Source organism: Sturnira hondurensis, unplaced genomic scaffold (assembly GCF_014824575.4).
Source record: "Sturnira hondurensis isolate 20B ecotype Veracruz unplaced genomic scaffold, ASM1482457v3 Scaffold0007865, whole genome shotgun sequence".
Taxonomy (NCBI): domain Eukaryota; kingdom Metazoa; phylum Chordata; class Mammalia; order Chiroptera; family Phyllostomidae; genus Sturnira; species Sturnira hondurensis.
The window spans coordinates 10,375,094-10,397,645 of record NW_028080496.1 but is presented as its reverse complement, the minus strand read 5'-3'; the positions used below and the strand labels follow the sequence as shown (position 1 = coordinate 10,397,645).

The 22,552-nt window shown below is 57.1% G+C and overlaps 1 protein-coding gene across 1 annotated transcript in view; it reads left to right on the top strand.

Annotated features, from left to right (window-relative positions):
- Positions 1–20,906, top strand: part of ADAMTS17 (ADAM metallopeptidase with thrombospondin type 1 motif 17) — a 187,667-nt gene extending 166,761 nt beyond the window's left edge. Inside the window, exons 21-24 of the mRNA XM_037053739.1 lie at positions 5,225–5,429; positions 8,848–9,000; positions 16,875–17,052; positions 18,245–20,906. Of these exons, the coding sequence (XP_036909634.1) occupies positions 5,225–5,429; positions 8,848–9,000; positions 16,875–17,052; positions 18,245–18,414 (706 nt within the window). The 3' untranslated portion in view covers positions 18,415–20,906. The remainder of the gene's footprint in view (positions 1–5,224; positions 5,430–8,847; positions 9,001–16,874; positions 17,053–18,244) is intronic.
- The last annotated feature ends 1,646 nt before the right edge of the window (positions 20,907–22,552 follow it).

Genomic DNA, 22,552 nt, shown 5'->3' with positions numbered 1-22,552 from the left:
AGTGGTGTCCTTACAGAACAGCAAACCAGGAAGGACAATGTGAAATTGAGGGTTTTATACCCAGCAAAACTGTCCTCCCAGTATTAAGGCTTCAGAAGAGTATTTTCAAATATGCAAGAGTTTAGGAAGCCGTGCCCACCAGCCCTTTTTAGGAACTTAGCAAGCTTTTCTAAAAAGGGAAGATAGCCCTGGCTGGCGTAGCTCAGTGAATTGAGCGCAGGCCTGTGAACCACAGGATCGCGGTTCGATTCCCAGTCAGGGCACATTCCTGGGTTGCAGGCCAGTTTCTGGCAGGGGCCAGTTCCCTGCAGGGGATGCACGAGAAGCAACCATACATTGATGTTTCCTTCCTCTCTCCTTCCCATCCCCTCTAAAGATAAATAAATAAAATTTAAAAAAATAAAAATAAATAAAAATAAATAAAAATAAAAAGGGAAGATATTCGGTATTGTCACTCTACAAACCCTACGGTCTCTGTCATAACCACTTCACCATTGCAGCAGAAGGCTGCTATAGACAATATCTAAACAGAAGGGCTACGTTCTAATAAAACTTTACTTACAAAACAAGTGTCAGAAGGGGTTTGGCCCCCAGGCCATGGTTTTCCAGCCCTTTATGACAGGATGCTCTTCATCTAACCAAGAGATGAGTTGGGGACACTTCGGTGAAAGGGCTGATGGTGGACATTTTAACGTGTTTAATTGCAGAGCTAAAACTAAAGCGAAGGTGGAGATAGGAATATGTAACAATGAAGATACAATAGCTATGAGTATTTATGCCCCAAGCAACATGGCAACTACTTAATGTAAATCCAGAACCACAGAAGATGCAAGGAGATGGAGATGGAAACTTACCAGGTTCAGGAGACATTAACACACCGTTCCTGACTGACGACAGACCGAGTGGCAACTTGATAGAGGATAAGGAAGGACGTAAAGACCTAAACAACGTAACAAGGGAAGTCACGTATATCAAACACTGCACTGCAAAAATAACGTATCTTTGTCTCAAGTACACATAGAACATTCACAAAATCTGATTGTGTATTTGGTCAAAAAGAAAACATCAGTAGGTTCCATGAAACAGAAATAGTATGAGCAATCCCCTCTCATCACAAAGCAGTAAAGTCTGAAGTTCATAACAATTTTTTGGAATACAAAGAGTCCCCAGTACCCGGACGTAGAAATATACAGGACTCAGCCCCACATTTGGCAGTAACTCGAACGTGGTAGGCCTAAGGGTTTCTGTTGACATTGAACTGAGCAGTCAAAGCTGCTCCTTCATTCACTCACTTAACAAGATGTAACCAAGCGCCTACTGTGTGCAGGTGTGGTGTGCAGTTGAGGCTGACCTCAGACAAAGAGGTTCCTCTCTGTTTTTCAGAGATGCCTTTGGGCGGGAAGGCCTGACAGGGAAACAGGACTCCAGCCCTTTGGGAAGAGCCTGTGTCTGGGGACACGGGACAGATGTCCTAGAATTTGTGTGCAGGTGCGACACGGTACCAGGAAACAGTGGCTGTGCTGCATCACACCTGGGCTGGGTGGGGAGTACGGGGAGAGCCCCTTACCTGTTGCTTATTGCTTATTGATTTATTGATTTGAGAGCCCCTTATTGCTTATTGATTTCAAGTGGGCCAGGTGATAACTGGAGCACGTGTTGGTCGAGGCCCCGTGCCAATAAATCGTTGACCATTGGGATGTGTCCAGGAGATGAAGGTCAAGAGCAAGTGGCAGAATACTGCTGCCCGGTGAAGAAGAGTCGGAGGCTGTGTACACTGGGAGACTAAACAAAGACCCACAGGGTTTCCGAGACCCTGTTGCCTCAGTGTTTTTACATCCTTAAACCACCGTTCTCTAGGGAATGGGCGCCCAACAGGCTGGCGGAGCAGACAGCGCCGGCCACAGTGTAACGAGCTCCCATCACGCACAGATCCAAGCAGCCCCTTCTGGTCTTCTGAACGCATCACTCATCACCCTGGATCCGGGGCCTCAGTTCCTTCCCTTTGGAAGCCATCCAAACCGTGGACAAAGTTGGCAACTCCCCAAATGTCCAAGAACTCTGTGCGCGTTAAGTCATTTGGCTCTATCCGTACGATGGAGTATCATGCAAGCTTTTAAAAAATGAATCCCGAGGAAAGATTTTTGATCACGTAGGAGTTGCTTCTGCTACGAGAGTGAAATAAAGCAACATGGAGAATGATTTATGTATAGCATGACATCAAGGTCAAAGTAAACATGTTTAGGGAAAAAAGTCCAGGACCGTGTGTGTTCTTTGCTTCTCTCGTTTTATGTTTTTGTGGACCCTCTCAGATTTTCTGCGATGTGCGTGAATTATGTTTATACTTTCCATTGAGGACACAAAGGAAATACGGCTACAGAAGACATCGCTATAATGACTGAATGTGCAGAACGGGTCTCCGTGCAGACCGGCACAAAGATGATGTCAGGAAGCTTCAGGTAACTTCTCAGGCTTCTTCACAGACAACCGTGGAATGCAGTTAAAGTCAACAATATCTGCTGGGTTCCCAACAAGCACAAGGCTCTTTCCAGAAACTGTTCTTCACGAGAGCTGGGAATAAGGCGACTGCTTACACACAAGCATCGTGCACGTCGACATTTGACCAGGGCTCTGGGGACGAGGAGAGAGAAGTCAGGAGTGTGAGCAGCCCCACGTATTTCACCCCAAAGTGGGATCGTGTCTGCAATTCTCTGAACAAAATGGTCTTCTGCTCCCTGAAAGTAAAACTCGACCACATGCAACACGTGGAGGAGGAGGGCAAAGACGTCACAAGACTCAATGCAAGCAGATGTAGGAAGCAGCTCCTTTGCCCGGGTTCCTGAAGGCAGAGTGGAGGGCAGTCCGTCTCGTGCGCCCCTCTCGGTGGGCAGTCCTTCGAGCCCGGTTAGAAGGAAATACCTTTGCTCAACAGAGACACAGGAAACCGTTTTGAAAATCAAGAAGAAAAAGCAGTGATTGCGCAAAAAGAGATCATCCTGATACAATAGTTGTTGAATCAAGGTCCAAAACGCACCCTGGCTGGTGTGGCTCAGTGAATTGAGTGCCGGCCTGCAAACCAAAGGGTTGCTGGTTTGATTCCCAGTCAGGGCACATGCCTGGGTTGTGGGCCAGGTCCCCAGTAGGGGGTGCATGAGCGGCACCCACACACTGATGTTCCTCTCCCTCTCTTTCTCTCTCTCTTTCCCTCTCTAAAAATAAATAAATAAAATCTTAAACAAAAACCCTGAAAAGCATACAGGGAGACTCAATGCCCCAGACTTAACAAAGCCAGGAATAAAACAAATGTCTTTCTTTTCTGCTTGGAGGACGCGTGGACATGGTTTCTGTAGCTCATTAGCTATCAAAATTATTAACAAATTATGATTTTCAGTGGAGAGTGGTTATGGTATTCATTATTTCCCCTCATGCCAAGACTGCATGCGAACGTGAATTAGCCAGAGCAATCCAGAGTTTCTGAGTAGGTTTGGACCAGGTTCACTGACTTTGGCCCAGCGAGCAACTCAGGGCTGAGTGGCCAAAGGTCCCGGCTGCATAATTTATTGGGAACTTAACTGAGTCTAATTACTGTCTCCTGTTCACTGGCCTGAGGCGCATCTGCCCGGCATCTGCCGCGACACCGTGCGGTTGGGATGTTGGAATCACTCTGGGAAGGGAACCGAAGGGCACGGATGTTTTATTGGGGATGTGTCCCACTGTAACTTTTTACAAGAATCTCCTAGCGGTTTTATTAGCCAGCAGTGTTAATACGTGGTGTCTCTCCAACGTGCCGGAGCCAAGGTTTAGGGTGTACTCAGAACACGCTGCCTCCGTGAGGCCCAGCCGTGAGGTGGAGGTGGGCGGTCTGGGATGTTGGCGGGGGTGGGGGGCAGAGCCCAAACCGTTCTGTGCTGTGCCCGCTAAAAAGGCCTGAGCTGAAGCAGAGCAGGGTACCAGGTGGTGGCAGCCTGGCCCTACAGGACCGACTGCTGGCACAGAACGTGAGGAACAAATGAACAACTAGGCGCTGTGAGTCCCGTTTCACAGCTGGAAATGTGGAACCCGGAGCGAGTTGAGTGAGCAAGCCATCAGAGACTCGACCTGGGAGCCCAAGGGAGTACCAAGACCCTTGCCTCCACCGAAGCTCTCAGCTGTCGCAAGTGAGAACAGCTTTGGGGAAACAGTGCCACCCAGACGATTGGGGGAATCTTACAGGGGCCAGCAGGGGGTACATCTGGGACTTCCAGACGAGCTCCTGGGGGCAGGCCCTTGAGATGGGCCTGCAGAGAGAAACGAGGAAGGTGTGCCGGGCAGAGGGGCAGGGCCGGCATCTGGTCTCTGGGTCAGGGAATAGCAAACAGTCTGGGCAAACACGGAGGTGTTTCCTCACCCCATCTGTTCAGATTTTCACCTCACCTAGTCCAGAGTCTTATTTTTATTTGCTTGCATATAGTCCTGAAAACATCTGCAGTGCTTGGTGGAATTGTGGATGAGCGCGGGCTGAAGAAATGACTAAATTATCAGACTAGGCCTTGAGGGCCAGGCCCAGGATGTGAAAGACACAAGGCACTAGGGAGCCATTGCAGGTTGTGGTGTAAGGAAGTCGCATGGCTGAAGCTGTGGCAGGGGCACACGGATTACACAGAGGGGAAAAGAAGTAGCACATGGGGAAGCCAGCTGGGAGATGGGTATAATACCCGAGGCCAAGGTGGTCACAGAAATGGGGAAGGAAGGCAGATTTGAGGTCCCTGGTGGGGCTGGCTTAGAGGTGCTTAGCAACTGCTTGGACCTGGCTCGGCAAGCAGGTCGACTTCTCTCCGGCTCTGACCTTGCACATGGCTGCTGTCTGGAAAAGGAGGGGCCCCTGGACGTGGGTGGTGGGGAAGAACCCATGGTTCGTGAGTGCAGCCCACCCAGAAGCAGAGGTGAGGTGGAACTCCGCACTGTCTTTTGGGCTGTTCATCGTGCAGGGTGGGGCCAGTCACTCAAAGGAAGACGCTCAGTCTGCTGCCGGGGTGTTGCGTGGGCCAGGATGTCTGTGCTGAGTGGGCCACTGACCACTCACCCCAGCTGGCTCTGTGGGCTCTGACACGCTGGAATTCTCCGCAGTGTCCATGACACAGCTCCCTGCGTCTGCCTGCCTCCCTCGTACCGTGGGGTGGGCCCCTCGGGGAAGCGGCCTCTCCGTCCAGTGGTTCTCTCACTGTCGTCCCCCCCCCTCCCCCGGCAGGTGGGTGGCAGGCCCCTGGAGCCCCTGCTCGGCGACCTGCGAGAAGGGCATCCAGCATCGCGAGGTGACCTGCGTGTACCAGCTGCAGAACGGCACACACGTCGCCACGCGGCCCCTCTATTGCCAGGGCCCCCGGCCGGCGCCCGTGCAGAGCTGTGAAGGCCAGGACTGCCTGTCCATCTGGGAGGCCTCAGAGTGGTCCCAGGTGGGTGCCTGGGTGGCCACCAATGCTGCCCCCACGGTCCCTTTTCCTGCATCATGCTTATGACCAATCCTCACATGTCCCTGTTCTCGCTGGCCCCCAGGTCAACTCAAGGTCGGTTCCTAGCTCACACACCCTTAAATTCCATCTGAGACAACACGGCCGAAAGCATAGATAATGTGTTATTAATAATGCATGTGTGTGTGATAGTATATACTGCAATACTTTGAGATTCTATTTCCTATGAAAATTCTCACGGAAATATAGAGGCATGGATAGATGAATAGATAGGTAGGTACATACACACATGCATAGATAGATACCCAGGGACACAGGCCTATGTTTAGTAGCCCTCCTTTGGGTAGATTGGAACTGGAGTGTGGTCAGATTGGGGAGGGCATTTGGAAGGCTTCCCTTCCCCTTGGAGACCGTCTCTGTAGATTGCAAGAGGCGCACAGATGCCGGGAGGGACAGCTCTTCCCGCGCTTGTCTGAATTATAAATCTCATGCCGTGTCTAACCATTTCGGAAGGAGGTCTCTGAAGCCTGAAGTTTTTCATTTTGCAGACTGATCGTGTAAGGATTGCTTTCTCGTTGGTAACATGTCCTTCGAGGCTTTGCACTGACTTTGCGTTAATGATTTTTGATTGTTTGGCTATAAAGTGAAAGCAAAACAAAAAAAAAATAGCCGAATCCGAGGCCAGCTTCCCCCAGGTCCTGTGTCAGATCTGTGTTCTAGGGAAGTCAGAAAGGCCAAGTCCAAGACACTCTCCAGTGTGGAAAATATTTGTAGAGTTCCTTTCTGTTGCCAAGCAGTTGGAATTATTTTGAATAAAAAAGCATGCCGCCCCATTCTTCATGAATGAAAAGCCTGCCCGTGGCTGTTCCGAAGCGAAGTTTGCTTGTCAGACAGATTGGGGCATGTACCGGTTTAAAGACCTGCGTGTTTATTCTACTCTCTGTGATATTTTAAGCAAAGAGGAGAGTTTAAAAAATTTGTCTGATTTTTTAAAATAATTTTTATAGGTACTTAGGTTGGTCAGTTTAGCATGCAAGGGACTTATTTTGGGGAAGGGGGTGCTCATTGCGGGGAGGGGCAGATAAGCAGTCTCTACCCTCCCCCACCTCCCCTGAGCCTGCGGGCCTTATGTGGAGCCTCTGGATCCAAACACGATTTATGCTTTCATTAGCTCAAAACCATAAATTTTCCATTCAGATTCTTTTTTTTACGGGGGGGAAATACCTCTTTACCGAAATAACCAACCCTGACATTATCAGCTGCCATCGCAGGATTAAAGCACGCCACCCTGGAAAACGGGAGCACTGGGAGGGGACCAACAGAAAGACCTCTCTCCCGGTGTCCCTGTGAACCTGGGCCTGCCTGACCCTGACCCTGAGACGGCACCCACACCAGGCAGTCCAGCTCGGGTTCAGCCCCGGCTGGAGCAGAAGGCTCCTTCCCAGACACTTAACTTGGAATCAGATCCCCCCCCTGCCCCCGTGACCTTCTCCAAAACTAGTGTTTCTACCACCTGGCCACATGCCAAAGCCCCTCTAACATTTCTGCTCCTGGAGACCCCGGGGTCTGTCTGCATTTCTCCTGGGGCCATTCTCGTCGCCCGGCCTGCCTTCTCCAGCCACCTGTGCTGACGGTGCTCATCAGCTGCTCCCCCAACTTGGAACGAGGCACAGATGTCCAAAGGGAAGGCGAAGGGAGTGACTCTCTCCTGTGCTCGGCTCCCAGGTCCCCTCCCCGGATCGAGAGCCAGGAGAGAAACTGCACATTGTCCTCTTCTGTCCCTTCCGAGGCAGTCCCAGCCCGCAAAGGCCCAGGCCTCCAGCCCACGGGCTGCTGGTCCAAAAGGCCACACCAGAGATTGGCCACGACACAGGCTGGAGAGTCAGTGCTTCAAGTTCATGGGAAAGGGAGGAGGAACGCAGAGCAGAGTCAGACAAAACTCAGGCAGAAGCGGTGTGGCGGCCCCTACTTGGAGGCAGAGCCCTCGGTGTGGGCGCTGGTGTCATGGAGGAGCTGACGACACGGTGAGGGACCGCTGCCCCTCAGAAAAGTGGGGGACTACCCTTCGACACAGTCACCTGGGGCTCCCTGCTGCAGCCCTCCCGGCCCAGAACCGTCCTGCCAGGCAGCCCTGGGGGTGGGGGAAGCCCGCCTTGGACTGCCCCCTCGTGTCCCTTGAAACCAGCCCCTCACCCCACACGCAGGATCAAATAGCTGCACCGTCCAAGCGCCCCCAGGGGACGCCCAGCCGGTGCCGGAGCACACGTGTGTTTCCGCTACAACAGGCCAGTCTAAATGAGAAGAAACCCTCATGGGACCTTCAGGCAGAGAGCTAAATTGAACACCTAGGAAAAACACGGCTAGGTAACGTTTGGGGATAAACATTAATAACAGAAATATAAGGAAGAGTTGGTCCTTCATGCACGTTTTTGCAGAAATCAGCTTCATTGCGGCTGGCAAACATTGCCGAGTCAAGTCCCCCCTATTTCAGGTCAGTCCCACAAATGTGGAAAGGGAGTTACTGAGCTGTCAGGGCTGCATGCAGAGCTGCTGCAGCTTGGGAGTGCTCCCCACCAGGCCTCCGGCTGAGGCTGCTGGGAGGAAATTGCCCCCGGGCTCCTGGGTCTCACTGTGTCCCCATGGGGGACACGTGTCCCCGTGTCCACAGCCGGCTGCGGGTTGGAGGGGAGCACACCAGGCACCGGCTGCAGACCCACCCTGTAGGTCCCCTGCGTGTATGCCCGGGCACCACTCTGCTCTCATCACTCCATCAAGGATGGTGCTGCCCGAGGGAACGGGCCACTGGTGTCCACTCCCCACGCTGTCTCTCCTCAAGGTGTCTCCCAGGAAGTAAAGCACCACAGGGAGGGAGCCTTGCTCTGCAGCTGCGGGAAAACCATCCTGGAGGCTCCCCGCAAGGGCTGCAGCCGCCTTTCCTGAAAGCCACGCCTGGCTTTGCTCCCGGTCTCTTCCCTGTCCGCCGGGGCCTGGCGGCTTTGCCCCAGGCTGCTCCAGGCAGAGTCTGTGAACCTGGGGGCCAGCAGGGAAGAGCCAGGGGCCTCAGACCTCTCCTCTGGGCTTCACTTTCCTTACCTGGCTTTCCCCAAGACCTGTTCCCGCTCCCCTCCAGGGGCCCCGTCAGCGTCTGACCTTTAAACTCTTCTGCCACCTTGGCCTTTGGGCCTAAATTCCACTCCCCTCATTGGACAGCCTGACTCCTGTGACCCTCCCCCATGGCCTGGTGGGGGTCCCAGCTTCACAGGCTCGAGGAGACCAGGAGGTCTTGAGGACAGAAACATGGTGCCCTTGTGGCATCGGGTCTGGCACGGGGGAGGGGCCCGCTGGGTGTGGGGGGACCTGGGCTGGCCTGGCCCCCTGTTGACATGCGCTCGGTGCTTTCCAGTGCTCTGCCAGCTGCGGGAAAGGGACACAGAGGCGCACCGTGACCTGCACCAACTCGCAAGGGAAGTGCGACGCGTCCACCCGGCCGAAGGCCGAGGAGCCGTGTGAGGACTACTCCGGCTGCTACGAGTGGAGAACCGGGGACTGGTCCAAGGTGAGCCCCGCACTGGCTGTGCCGAGGACATGAGGCCAGGACTCAGCTGTCCCCACGGGCTTCGCTTCAAGGGTGGGGGTCCCGGGTGATCAGGCAGATTTTCTTTCCAGCTCAGCACCTGCCGGCAACTGCACACCGTGTACCATTTGAAAGGGACGGGATGTCCCCCAAAGCACAAAGCCGGGATCTCAGATGCCACCCTGTCCTACAGGGGTTTGGCCACCCGGTTGTCACAAAAGCTGTGTAAACGGGTGGGAGCCTGGTCCCAGACACACCCCACCCCTGCCCCCGGGGTCTGCGGGCAGACGGCACTTCCACAGTCGCTGGGGTGCTCGGGTGAGGGGCTCGGGGCAGGAGAAAGGACAGAGGTCTTCCAGAGCAGCCCTCGGCCCTGGGCACACGGGGTCAGGCTGCGTCAGGACGAGTGGAAGGTCTTTGGTGTTGAACCTGCCCTTCACCTGCTCACCTGGCATTTCTAACGGGTGCCCGCTGGCCGGGAGTGGAGGTAAGTACCGCTGTCACGTGCGAGAGACAAGCAGTAGGTTCTCCAGGAGGCCGCCTCCCCCCAAACTGTGGCGTGTTGTGTGAAATTTTCTAATGGCGAGCTTTCTAACGATCACTGCCCACAAGAGCATGCTTTCCGGTCGTGTTTGCTTACAGCCTTGGCCACTGGGAGCTGCCCGTTCGCTTCTCTCCATGTCCCTTCTGGCTGGTGGCCCGTTCCTGTGTGGCCTGTGCCATCTCCAAAACACTTGGGGATGAGTTGGTAACATTGCAAAACAGGGGAAGGTCACCCAAAGGTTGGGAGTGTGGCTTCTCTGTGCAAATCTGCCTTGGGTCCTCACATGTGGCTGTGACCTGGGGCCCAGCTAGGGCACCGGCCCCCCCCGCCCCCGCCCCAGGCCATGTGCTGCTCTGCACCCCCAGGCTCCTTGCAGCCTCGCGGCACTGGGTTCACCTGCCTGGCTCAGGCAGCACGCTCGCATTATGCCCGTGCTTTGTGGGGGAAGGGATGGTTTGCCTGTTAGAAATCAACACTTATTGGAATCTTGTCTTTGCAGAAAAGCCACCCCCCTATCCGCCCCCCCCCCAACACACAAGTCAGAATTCAAACTCCTCCAAACCCCTGGGCTGCGTAAAAGCCCCGTTTCTCAGCTTCCCTGGGGCTGGCTGTGCTGCAGGGCAGCATCTGGCTGACAGTGAATTCGAGGAAGACTAGAAACACCTTCTTCTTTACTCCCAGCTCAGAAAATGCAGCCGAAGCAGTAGAACTGAGGCCAACATCCCAGGTTCTCCAAAAATCAGACCTAGAAATGTAATAAAGCTCAGCACAGAGCTGCCAGGGCGAATCTCATGCGGGTGAGAGACTTCCTGTGAAGGCTCTTACAGAAGGAGTAAGCGGTTGGAACCGGGGGTCCCAGCGAGGAAGCACAAAGAGGCGGATTCAGAGCTTGGGCTCCCCAGGTCATGGGGCTCCGCCTCTCCGCCCCGTCTCTCTGTCTCCCACGGGGACTGTGAAACGCCAGCTTTCACCTGCTTCTCTGAGACGCTCAGAGCTTCCCACGTACCGGTGCACGTGACTAAGGGTGGGGACAACTGAGCCCGCCGTCTGTCACCCAGTGGTCACACTGTTGGGAGACACAGCCCCCAGGACGAGCCTCTTCTGATCTAACCTTCTCTAATCAGTCAGGCTGCGTGCCTTTTCTCAGATCCTGCTGAGAAATGTTGTCCCACATCTGAGCATCTCCAGGCTCAGGCCGGGAAAGGGCCCCGGTCAGTCCTGGCTCCCAGGGGGAAACACCGGGGCCAGTTCTGTGGCAGAAGCGTCTCCAGGCGTGATGTTTGGTGGTCCCTGACAGGTCCCCGAGGGCGGGGAGGGGACCTGTCCAACACAGTGACAGGCACTGGTGTGGACTGGAGTACAGCTGTCATCGCAGCTGGGGAATTAGTAGAGGTCACTTGCCAACATGCAGCCTGCACTATCCAAGGGTGATTTCTGTGGTCACAGGTGCCCTGGGCAGGAAGCAGAGGTGAGGTGCAGTTGGTTCAGGTCCAGTGGCACCTGGCGTCGTTTCCCCTCGGCCCTGTGCGCCTGTGCTTCCGACACCAGCCCCCACCAGCCAGCGTCGTTTTCCCTGGGAGTAGAAGCTCAGAGAGACTCTGACGGGTGGTGGGTTTTTAAAACGGTCCTGATGGGAGAGTTAAGTCACCAAACCGGAGAGGCAGCGGAGTGTCCCCCAGAGTCTCCCGTCCTCCAGGCTCGCCAGCCGGAGTCCAGGGCTCTTGGGATGACCAGCCCAAGTCATTCGGGGAGGGTCACCTCAACTCTCTGGTTCTCCGGCTCTGGTGTCCCCACCAGAACGTGCCAAGTCAGTGGGCTGCAAATCAGAGGGAGGAAGGGAAATGCAAAACCGAGGCTGAGGACAGGAGGCCAACACCGCCCTGGAGGGAGCTGGAGTCAAAGGGGAGGGCGTGGGGATGCGGGGGAGTGTGTGTGTGGCCCTGTGTGTGCGCGAGTGCGCCCCTGAGATGGCATTTCCAGTTTCGGGGCTGGAGTGGGGACTGTGGGGATTTTCATTGTTGCTTAAACCTGCCATTTCAGGTTGCAGCAGCTTCCAAGGCCTGGCTGGCTCATGCCAAGGTAGTGGGGGAAATCTGTCAAAAAACGCTTTTGACGTCTCACCAGCCAAGTGCCTTTTAGGCAGAAACAGAAAATAGAGTCCCTGTCGGGGTGTTTGTCCCCCCCATACCGATCTCTCTCTCTCTCTGTTTCTCTCTCCCTCCCCACCACCCCATTCTTTGCCACCCAAACCTGCCCAAGGCAGACCGGCCCCTCAGAATGGCCCAGTGACAACATGGGGGGTGACAGTGGGCAGCGAGGGTCGCCCTGGCACCCCGTCACCCTGACCTCGTCTCTGGCTCCCCCAGGGCCTGTGGATGGCCGTCTGGGGCCCCCGCTTTCTAAGAACCAGAGCTCACGCACGTCTGTCACATTCCTGCCCCGTTTTCTTCTTCCCGACACTTTTACAACCTCCGTTAGCTAATTCTCCAAACATCCCTTTGGGATCTGGTGTTATTTATGGCTGTGATTTTACAGGCAGGAGAGGGGAGGAGAAGGGAGTTCCTGCCCTGGTGGAGCCTGTCATTAGGGCCAGCCTCTGTGCCATGACAGAGACGGCCCTCCCCTGCGGCGGGGGTGGCGGGGGACAGTGTGGCCGTGGCTGGCTGGGGTGGGGGCCTCAGGGAGGGCAGGCCAGGATTGGGGGGCCCGGCCCCGGGGGAGAGCTACACAGACGTTCTCACCCACGTGTCCCACTTCTCTGAGAGGCCCCTCATGCACGCTTATGGTGCACCTACTGTGCGCGCAGCACTGCACGGGCACAGCAGAGCTTAGTGTAGGGGTGGACGGGGATGAAGGCCTGCTGCCCAGTTCGGGGCCGGCGTGCACAAACTGGGCCCCAAGGCTGCTATCTTCCCAATTACTCTGAAGAAGCCAGGCCTGTGGAGCCTGCACAGTGTGGTGCTGTCACCTGGGTCCGAGGGAACGAAGGCCTCTCCGCCTTCGCAGGAAACTCTGTCCTTTCGCTCTCGCCTCCTGATCTGCATTGCAAGCCTCCGAGTGAATCCAGGTCATATATTTCTCTCTCCCTTGTTGCCATGAGCCCTTTGCTCTCTGTGCACTCAATTTTTAAAATTTTATTACTGCTTTCCCCGTGGGACTTCCACCCCGAGTGTCTGACGCCCCCCGCCCCCAGCAGGGGAAGTTCCCCAGGTCCTTGGTGGCAGGTCACCGGGTTGTATTTGTGCTGTAGCTGTAGGCACATTCGGGGTCGGTGGAGGGTGGGGGGCGGGGGTGCCTGCGGGGGCTGCAAGTCCTCCAGGTCATCCGACAAGCAAGCAGCTTTTCGGGCTGTCGTCCCCACTTTTGTGTCCGCTTCCTGTGTTGTGGGGAGCCCATGAAATGCCGGTGTAATGAGCGACTTGCGAAAGCCTGCTTCCCCCGAGACCAGATACCTGTTGTTGTTGTTTGTTTTTTTTTAAGTAAATCTGTTTGCTTAGAGTGTAAAAGCCTGAAAAAGGGCTTCGCTGGGGTGCTTGGGGCTCATCTGATGCTATTGGGAGACTCGAGTCAGGGAGGGGGTCTCCTGGCTGTTAAAGCTGAGGCTGGGTGGTTGGGGGGGCGGGCAGAGACCGAGGCGGTGGTCTGTGCCTCTGCCGTCCTGAGTATGGCTTGCTTCGGTCCCTGGGGAGGCCATTGAAACGCACCCTGTGTTCAGGGCCACACCAGCCCGGGACTGTGCTTCTGAGCTCAGCCGCTGGGCTGCCCGGGCAGTGCTGGGAGCCCAGCAAAGACAGGCAGGTTCACACCTGCCTGCAGGGGCCTGGGGACCACCCGGTCACCAGGGAGCCCCCAGCTACGGGCCAGGTGACTCGATGCGCTTTCCCAGATGCCAGGGACTCCCTGGTCAGCCCTCCCTGCTCTTGGCCCTGTGCCCGTGGTTAGTAATAATCCCAGTGTCGCTTGGGGAGGGCCCCTCCATCCCAGTCTCCCTGCCGGCACCTGGTCTGAGCTGTCTCTAATCACAGAGACCATTCTACGGGGAAGGCTTCATTACTCTCAAGCCACAAACAAAGAAACGGAGGCTCAGATAGGTTAAGTAATTTGCCCAAGGTCACCCAGCCCAGTAAGCAGCCATGTGGCATGCTAACAGGCCCCTCCTGCCCCGGCACCGCTCTTTCTTTGCTGTGAAACTCTCGGTCAAGGAGGGTGTGGGTTCGCATGGCTTTTAGGACAGGGCAGGTGAGCACCACCTTGCCTCAGATGGGAATACAGCCAGTGTGAGAGGTGGACACCACAGCAAAGGCTCATTGGTGGAGTTTTTCACTGTCATTTATTTTTTTTAAATCCTCACCTGAGGATATGCTTACTGATTTGTGTGTGCGGGGTGGTGGGGGGGAGAGAAACATCAATCAGGTGCCTCAGGCACACACCCCAACCAGCAATCAAACCTAAAACCCAGGTATGTGCCTGGACCGGGAATCGAACCTGCAACCTTTGGTGACACTCCCAACCAACAAAGCTACCCAGCCAGGGCATCCACTTCTATTTTTAGTTACATGGGTTATTCTTACTATAGAAGACACAGAAGTGTGCCTTCTATTCGCCAGATGGTGAATGTTTCTCATGTCTTGCACACTTCCACATCAGTGCTGGGGCTTTGCGCCCACCACCGGGTAGCCTGTGTATCTTCTCACCGAGCACCCTGAGGCACCCTCTGTGGGGCTGGCTCAGACAGCCCCAGCAGGCACCTGAGCAAACAGGCTCGGTTCTCAGAAATTGTACAGTGGGTGAGTGCAAGCCACACACAGCCTCGGGCTCTGTGCTCAGCAGCCCCCAGGACCCCCGCTGAGATCCAGCAGACCCTAAACTATGTCCCCCTGCTGGGGGGACAGTGCCTGTGGGGGTCCAGGGTGCCCCCAGCAGTGGAGGGCTGGCCCTACCCCGTGGAGGTTCTGCAGAGGATGGACGCTGCCTCTCCGTGGAAGCACCTCGGGGCACTTCCATGGTCCCAGGGAGCAGCCCTGTTCTCCAGACTAGAAAATTTCAAGCCAGGGGCCAACTCAAGGGAAGACAGTGAATAAGGAAATGATGGAGCTGGGCAAGGACCTGGAGTGTGGGTGTCTGGCCTCCTGTAGAAGTGCCCTCCAGGATAACCTCTAATTTATAGGGGAAGGTGGAGCAAGCGTTTGGGGTCCTGTCCCCACTCTGTCACTCACTAATTCTGTGACCTTGGCAAGACACTGACCCCCACTGAGCTTGGTGGCCGACTGTCTGCCCCAGGATCATTGCAGAGCATCCCACACTCTTGTGGGGTCTTAACCAGGGAGCCCACGGGACACGTGAACATGCCTCCCCCACGGGACTGCTATCCCACTCCCCCACCCCCAGGCCAAAGCAAGTGCAACAAGACTAAGAAGTTTCCGCGGGGAAAGTGGTCCTCAAGGCCACTCCTGCCACACACCTGAGTTTTACAATGGTCCTCGATCGTGTCCCGGCAGAGGCCTCGTCAGTTTTGCACTTGGTTTTAATAGACCCAGGGGACCGAGGCCTTGCCTGGCTTTTTTTACATGCATTACAGCGGCACCTGCAAAAGATGTCAGGGCCCCTGCTGGCGTTCCCAGCCAGGAAGTGACTCAGCCAGGCTGACTGCCCGGCGGGCAAGGCCTGGGGACCCGGTGGCAGGGGCCGCCTGGGGAGTGAGACAGGCATCCTGCGAGCGTCGTCTTTGTTTGCCTGGGGACCCAGAAACCCAACCACCCCCTGGCCCAGATCCCTCCAAGAAGGAGGGCTGCGCGGGTTCCTAGCCCTTCCTCCTGCAGTGAGCCACACCAGGAGGGTGGGCCCAGTCAGGGTCTGAGGGTGAAGGGGTGTTGGTGCCGCCTCTGTGTGTCCCTTGCCTCCCTCAGTGGGCTTGTTAGTGCCACGTGGTCACCAAACAGGGCTCTGAGTCCACGGTAATCCCGTTGCCCCAGGCAGTAGCTTTGGGTTTCTTTTTAATTTTTTATGACCGATGTAGATATAAAAGTCTCTAATGGCATTGGTGGACCAGTCGAACGCCTACTTAAAATATGCCGTTGATTCATTTAGTTACACGCCCATAGTTAAAGCCTTAGATCTGTGTTAGGACCACTGCTGTTTCCTGCCTCGGGCAGGTTACGAAGTTGAACTGGGTACCCCTGCTCCTTGTGCAGGGTCGCACACAGTGGGGCATTGGCCCGCTGTGAGGCGCAGCCCACACGCTGTCTGCCGCGGTGGCGTCGCTCCACCACCGGAGTCGCCGCCACCGTTCAGTGTGCTGCACTCCCCGAGTGCCGCCTTCTCTTGCACGTGGACGTGCAGCTCTCTCTGGCCGCTCACTCGGGCTGGGGCTTACCTTCGCTCTGCACTGCCGCAGCTCTGCACCAAATTGGCGTGGCCTGCACCGCGTCAGCACGGCTTTGCTCTGTGTTCCCAGGGTTTCCTTCACTCACCCAGTTGGCCTGGTCTCCCCATCTCTGGGTGTGTCCACTCACCAGATTGCCTACCCATCGCTCCTCATTGGTGATTATAGAGTCCTGCCTCCAGGCAGAGACAGTTCAATTGTTTTGCCTCCTTCCCCACCCCCACCCTTGGTGATCTTGCTATGACATAATCCAGGGCACGCCTTACTCCTGCCCCCAAACTGTCACTTTCCCCAGAGTAGTGGTGAGCGAAGACCTTGCCCCCCCTTATATTTGAGCACACCTGCCACCTGTATATAAACTCAGCCATTAGGACTGCAGCTGAGTGTCCACTCTCACTTACTTGCATGTATTTGTACATAAACACTCAAGTACTTCATTGTACTTCACGTCCACACGGGACACTGGGCGGAAGTTCAGGGGTGGTCCGAGGTCCTCAGGTCTGGCTGCACGTGGCAGTGACCTGCACAGCTTTGCAAACCGCCGGAGCCCAGTGCCCCTGCGGAGATCCTGGTTGATCGCTCTGGACTGTCAAGGCCTGTGAAAGCTCGCCAGGTGATTGGTCACGGCAGGCAGGAAGAGAGGGTTCTGAGCTTGCTCCGTTTCCTCACAAAGGCACTGATCTCTTCAAGGGGGCCTCACCCTCATGACCTCATGTCACCCTAATTGCCTCCAACAGCCCCCCCACCATGCCATCTCTTGGAGGTCAGGCCTCTATGGGACTGCCAGGGGGGACAGAAAAGTCTTGAAACAGCCTTCCTTCAGGCCACCGGTGCCCGGCCGAGACCTGTGCCCCACGGGGGCCAGGCCTTGTGGCGGCCGTGCCCCCAGCCCAAGTGAGGCCCCGGCTCAGGCGCCCCTCTCTTCGGCAGTGCTCGTCGACCTGCGGGAAGGGGCTGCAGTCTCGCGTGGTGCAATGCATGCACAAGGTCACCGGCCGGCACGGCAGCGAGTGCCTGGCGCTGGAGAAGCCGGCGGCCTACCGCCAGTGCCACCAGGAGGTCTGCAATGACAAGATCAACGTGAACACCATCACCTCCCCCCGCCTTGGTGAGTGCCTGCGCCGGCCGATCTCCGAGGGCCTGTGAGCCCTCCCCCTGCCCAGGGATGGGGGTCTCTAAACCTGAAAGCCCCCTCCTTGGGTCTCCCTGGAGCCCCAGAGGGGCCGGCATGCGTCAGTTCTGGAGGATCCGGAGTTCTGGAGATGGAATCCGTTCCTTATCGTGACGAAGACATCTGCTGACTGCAGTCCCAGTGCAGCCCCTTGAGTGTCCCATCAACCCCTCTGCCAACAAACGGGGGTCACGGGAGAATGTTCTTCGAGTGGTTTAGGGTTCCTGTGCCTGGCACAAGGGGCGGGGTGCAAAGGGAGGTGCTCACTTCTAGAAAGGAAGGATCTGGGGGTGTCAGTCACGAGTCCCTGGTGGCATACTCATGGGGTGCTCCGTGAGCTAAGCCTGAGGAGTGGGCAGGAGTACTGGCGGGTCCGGCCACCGCTCTGCAGGGAGCTTTTGTGAGTGCTCCGGACCTGGCCGTCGGCAGCCCGCCCCTTTAACAGTGATCTGATGATGGCTTTGGATGGAGTCTGTGCTTCTCCAGATGGATGTTCCTGGGGAATATCACCCCCCACCCGGGTTCTTTTCCGTAGTGTTGGAATACCACCAGAACGAGGGGGGTTTCTAAGTTGCCTCATTGTGTGTGTGTGGGGGGTGGGAGTTGAGCTTGCTGAGGTGCACCCCAGGCTGCTGCAGTGCATTTGGTGACCCCCTGAGGCTTCCCTCGGGCAGGACCTTCTCTCCGTGCAACCAGGACCCAGAAGGCAGTGTGGGCCACTTGCTCGTGCTGCCACTGGGTGCTTTTGTGGCCCTTTGGCATCAGTGCCCTGTGCCCTTGGGTTTCCTAAACGCCAGCAGCGGTGACATCTGCTGCCCTTGAATAACAGTAAGCACCACTTAGCTCAGGAATGGGCAGTGCCCTCTCGCCCCAAGGAGGCAGCCAGGCCACCAAACTCGGCCAAGTGGTCAAGGCAGACACAGGGGCGTGCCTGTCCCCTGTCAAGAAAGTAGCATCCCCGGTGGCCCTGGCAGGGGACGCAGTTCCTCAGTCCATTTGTGCCTAGCTCTGGGGCACACCAGTAAGGGCAGCCCAGCATGTGCCGGCCACAGGCCCCCTCCTTGCATGCGTGACGATGTCCCCATGCCGTCTGTAACACCCAGGCTTTCTGTCTCCGCTGTCCCCTCAGCTGCTCTGACCTACAAATGCACTCGCGACCAGTGGACTGTGTACTGTCGGGTCATCCGGGAAAAGAACCTCTGCCAGGACATGCGGTGGTACCAGCGCTGCTGCCAGACGTGCAGGGACTTCTACGCCAACAAGCTGCGCCGGCCGCCGCCGCCATCACCAAGCTCATGACACGCACCCCTCGGTCCCGCGACGCTCCCGCGCGAGGTCTGAGTCCCACCCACAGGGCCAGCTGAGAGCCCACCCCTCCGAGAGCACACTGTCCTGCAGCTGGGACCCCCGCAAGCACAGCGCCGCTCTCCCGTGGGCTGTCCCGGGACTCCGATCCCCGTAGAACTTGAGTGTGGACTTGCCGTTTGCCGTTTGGGTGTTGATACTTAATATATTGCTCACGGCCACTGGATGGCTTTCTGCAGCGAGGAAAGAAGCAGGCGTGAGGCCCAGGATGACCAGGGCTTCAGTGGTTCCGTGCGCCCCCTGCAGGGCGCCCGCAGTGGCTGTCTACAGGGACGTGGTCGGGTGCCTCTGTTTCTACTTTCTTCTGACGTCGGGATTCCCGGCATTTGAGGGACCCCGGGGGGCAATATCCACGGTGAGACAGGTGACGTTCACACGGGCTTTGTTCTGAAAGCCAGTGCACCCTGGGCACAAGGACAGATGCTGGCGGCCCCTCTGAGAGGGCGGGGCCCTCATGACCACACCGGGCCTTGGCCCGCCTGCCTGCCGAAGCTGCCCTCTCGAGACCTGGGCCTCGCCTCAGGACTCTTCCTCTGAGCATTGGGATCTGCATCCGAGGACGAGGAGACCAGGGCCAAGCAGCTCTGCGCCCCGCAGGTGGGGAAGAGTACTCCAGGAGGGCGTGGGGGGGCCTCCAACTGTCCGATCTCTGCTGTCCACCATGGAGAGAAGCAGAAGAGTCCTGTTCCTTAAGGTGCTGTGACACAGGATGCGTGCTAATTTCGGCCGTGGGCTGGCTTCCTGGCACACGGCCGCACTGGGGACCACTTTGCCTGGGGGTGCGGGCCTCCCTGCTGCCTTCTGGGGACCTCTGCTCCCACCGGTGCTTCATATAGAGCTTTGCACCTGGTGGGTAGCTCCATTCGACCTTGGCCGTCTACCTGGAGCTGTCTGTCTAGAACCTGTGAAGACCCAAGCTGGCGCCCGGCTCCTTCACCCCTCCCAGGGCGGGGTCCCTGTGGGGGCGGCTCACTGGCATCCAGCATCGGCAGAGGAACGCCCCCAACCCGGCCGGCTTCACTGCAGGACCAGCAGGCCTTCCTTGTCGTGACTGACCCCTGTCCCCAGCGGGGCAGGAAGGACACTCGGAAAGGCACGAGGAGGTTTTTCCCCTCCGTTAGTCCCTTCGCTCTGCAAGACGGAGCTGCGCCCTCTCTGGAGCCCCGGAGAGTGGCCACAGTGGCCTCTTCGGGAAGTCGCAGGGAGGGACCCTGGACACCAGGAGGTGTGCTTTGCTGAGCAACTTGGTGGGGGAGGGGGGTTTGATGGGTGCTAATGTTTGAGGACGTTGCCAGGAGAGACCGCCTCCTCCCTTACTTTAAGGGTCACCTTCATTCATTGGTGCTGTGTGTGTGTGACTGTGTCTGTGTTTCCCACATCACAACATTAGGGTCAGCTTATATCACAAGGACAGACACCAAGCTGCCTGCTGTCTTGAGCCTGCACCAGGGGCTGAGTGTTGGTTTTGGGGTGTCCCCTACCCAGGGGCCAAGAAGCGGTCAGGGAGGCGGGAACTTGGTCCAGCTACCCTCACTTCAGTGAGAAGTGTGGGGAAACCACCTTCGGGGCTCTGGGGAGACAGGAGAGAAAGCCAGGGCCCTGCACCGTGGTCACCCTGCAGGAAGGGTTGTCCTCCCCAGCTCCGGCTCCGCCACCAGCAGACGCCCCAGACCCTGTTTCCATAAACCAGTAAATCTTAGGGAGCTGGGGCTTAGCGTGTTCTCAGCCCCAAACGTTCTGTGCTTCATCGCAGGACAGGGTGGGTGCCCACTGAGGAAGCCAGGGTGGCCTAGCTGGCTCGTCCACGAGGGGTCGCTGGGCCCACTCGTGCCTGTGCCCCGAGATGAGCCCGTCCCCTGCTGCCTCTGAGTGTGCTCTTCGCTCTCTGTGACTGTGTATCGACCGGACGCCCCTGGCAAGGGCCTCACACCCTCAGGATGCAAACGATGGATGCGGTTGTTACGAAGCGCCCGATGGGTTCCCGGCTCCTGCTCCCACGCCGGCTCGGGCGCTCCAGAACTTACCGGCCCGGCTTCCGTCGATCAATCGCGATGGTTGATTTCACCGGGGCTTTCCCGCTGCTCCGCTGTGTGGGAGACATCACAGCCCCGCGAGGGCAACAGCGGCATCTCCGAATTGCTCCCCACCCCTGCACTGTCACTGAAGCGCGGCCCCTCTCCCGGGGCACACCTGCGTTGCTAACTGCAGGGTCGTAGGCCTCGTGGTGCTGTTCTCATTGGTGCAAATGAAGCGCTCGGTGGGCCGTGGCTCAGTACTGTCAGAACACAGGGAAAGGCCCCCACGGCGACAGTGTCCTTGCTTTGTTCTCTCCCCTGTCCCATGTACACAGTTCCTGTTAGTTAGCTTACCTGCTGTACCCGTGGTATTTCTGTTTGACTTTTTGGTGCTGGTTCTGAAAGGAAGAACAAATAATAAGAACAGAAGATACACATTGGACCCCACTGTAAATGAAAAATTAATCATTTCATTGGAAGCGAGTGGATTACGTTTAATAAAATGTTTTTCCATAACAGTCGTAAGCGGTCTGTGAAGGGCAAGACAAAAGCCCGTCCTCCAGGGCCCAGCGTGGGAGGCCGAGTCCCTTTGCGGCGCTCACAGAGCCTCTGGGAGCTGGAGACTGCAGACCGTAGCTGCGGACAGGGTCAGAGGTCGCTGGTACTTGCTGTGCAGGAGGGCGGCTGTGTCCCTGCAAGGAAGCGCTAACCAACCATCCAGGCCTGGGCCGCCTGCCCGTGTGGTCACACTGCCCGGAAGGCTGGCAGTCTGTGTGTCTGACCCCGAGCCTCAGTGGTCAGCTTGCTGGTAGAGCCACCCACGCTCTGTGGAGGGACAAGGACCCCCTTGGGCAGAGGCCAGGCCCCTATCTGGTCAGAATGGCCAGGTGCTGCCTACTACCTTGTCTCGCCAACCTTTAGCCCTCACCCAACCCTGCTGACCCCCCAGACAGGTGCCCCCTTCCAGAAGGTGGGAGCCAGAGAGCTGGCCCTGGGGATCACCCATACTGGGGACAGGAAGCGGGTGCCACACCGTGGTAGCTGGAGCCATGGCGGCCCATGGGACCCTGTCTGGGCCTGGCTAGGAGCAGGGAGGAGACAGTCTGTGCCTGCTCCCAGGGGCTGGGGGCTTCCCCTCCCCCTGGCATCCAGGAGAGAAAGCTCCCCACGCAGGAACGTGGAGCTGCATGCGGAAAGGGCCTCTTTTCCACGTTGGAGCAGCACTTAGGCCACGAAAGGCCATTTGTTTAGGGAACTGCTCCCAGTCCCCCAGTTACCAGGAAACTTGTTGCCACTGATGCCCAGGTTCAAGAACACTCAGCCTCCTCCCTCTGGGAGCTGTCAGAACCCTCTCCCCCTTTCTCCAAGAGCAGTTCCCATCTCTCCGGTGGGTGGTTCACGTCTGACACCCCTGATACTGTGTGGTCTTTTTATGAGCTGCTCGGGTTCCAAGGGGCCCTCAGGCACTTCCATGTGGGGGGCGATGTTGACAAGCTCTCAGTTGGTCAGGGTCAAGCGGTTCTTAGGAACCGGAAACCAGTGAGAACACAGCCCCACGGGCCAGACCAGCCCAGAGTCGGGACAACAGTGGGCGGATGGACGAGGGCTCCAGGAACTTCCTGCTGGGTCTGTCCATGACGTTCTGGACATGGGCTGGAAGGCCTGGGGTTGGAATCGTGTCTCTGCGCTGCCGGGGGGTTTCAGCAAAAGCCCTTATGTTTCTGCTTCTGGACACAAACCAGCCTGTCTGTGTGTCCCCCTCATCTGGCTGATGGAGGAACCAGTTGTCCAGGCCTCACACCTTCGGTCAGCACCCCCACCCCCTTCAGTTCCCTCTCGCTGCCTCCACCTCCTGCCTGTCGTCCCTGTACAGACCGTTCCGCCAGCTTTCACCCCCGGACAGCAGGGGCACCCTCCTGGCGCGTCTCCAGGGACGCGAGGGCATCGAACTGCATGGGCGTCCGAGTGTCCTGCCTGCCAGCTCTCAGCAGCCTTCTCCTTGGGGACAGCCCCTTCTGACAGTCCCTCTTCCTCTTTCTTAGGTCTCCTTTCTCTGC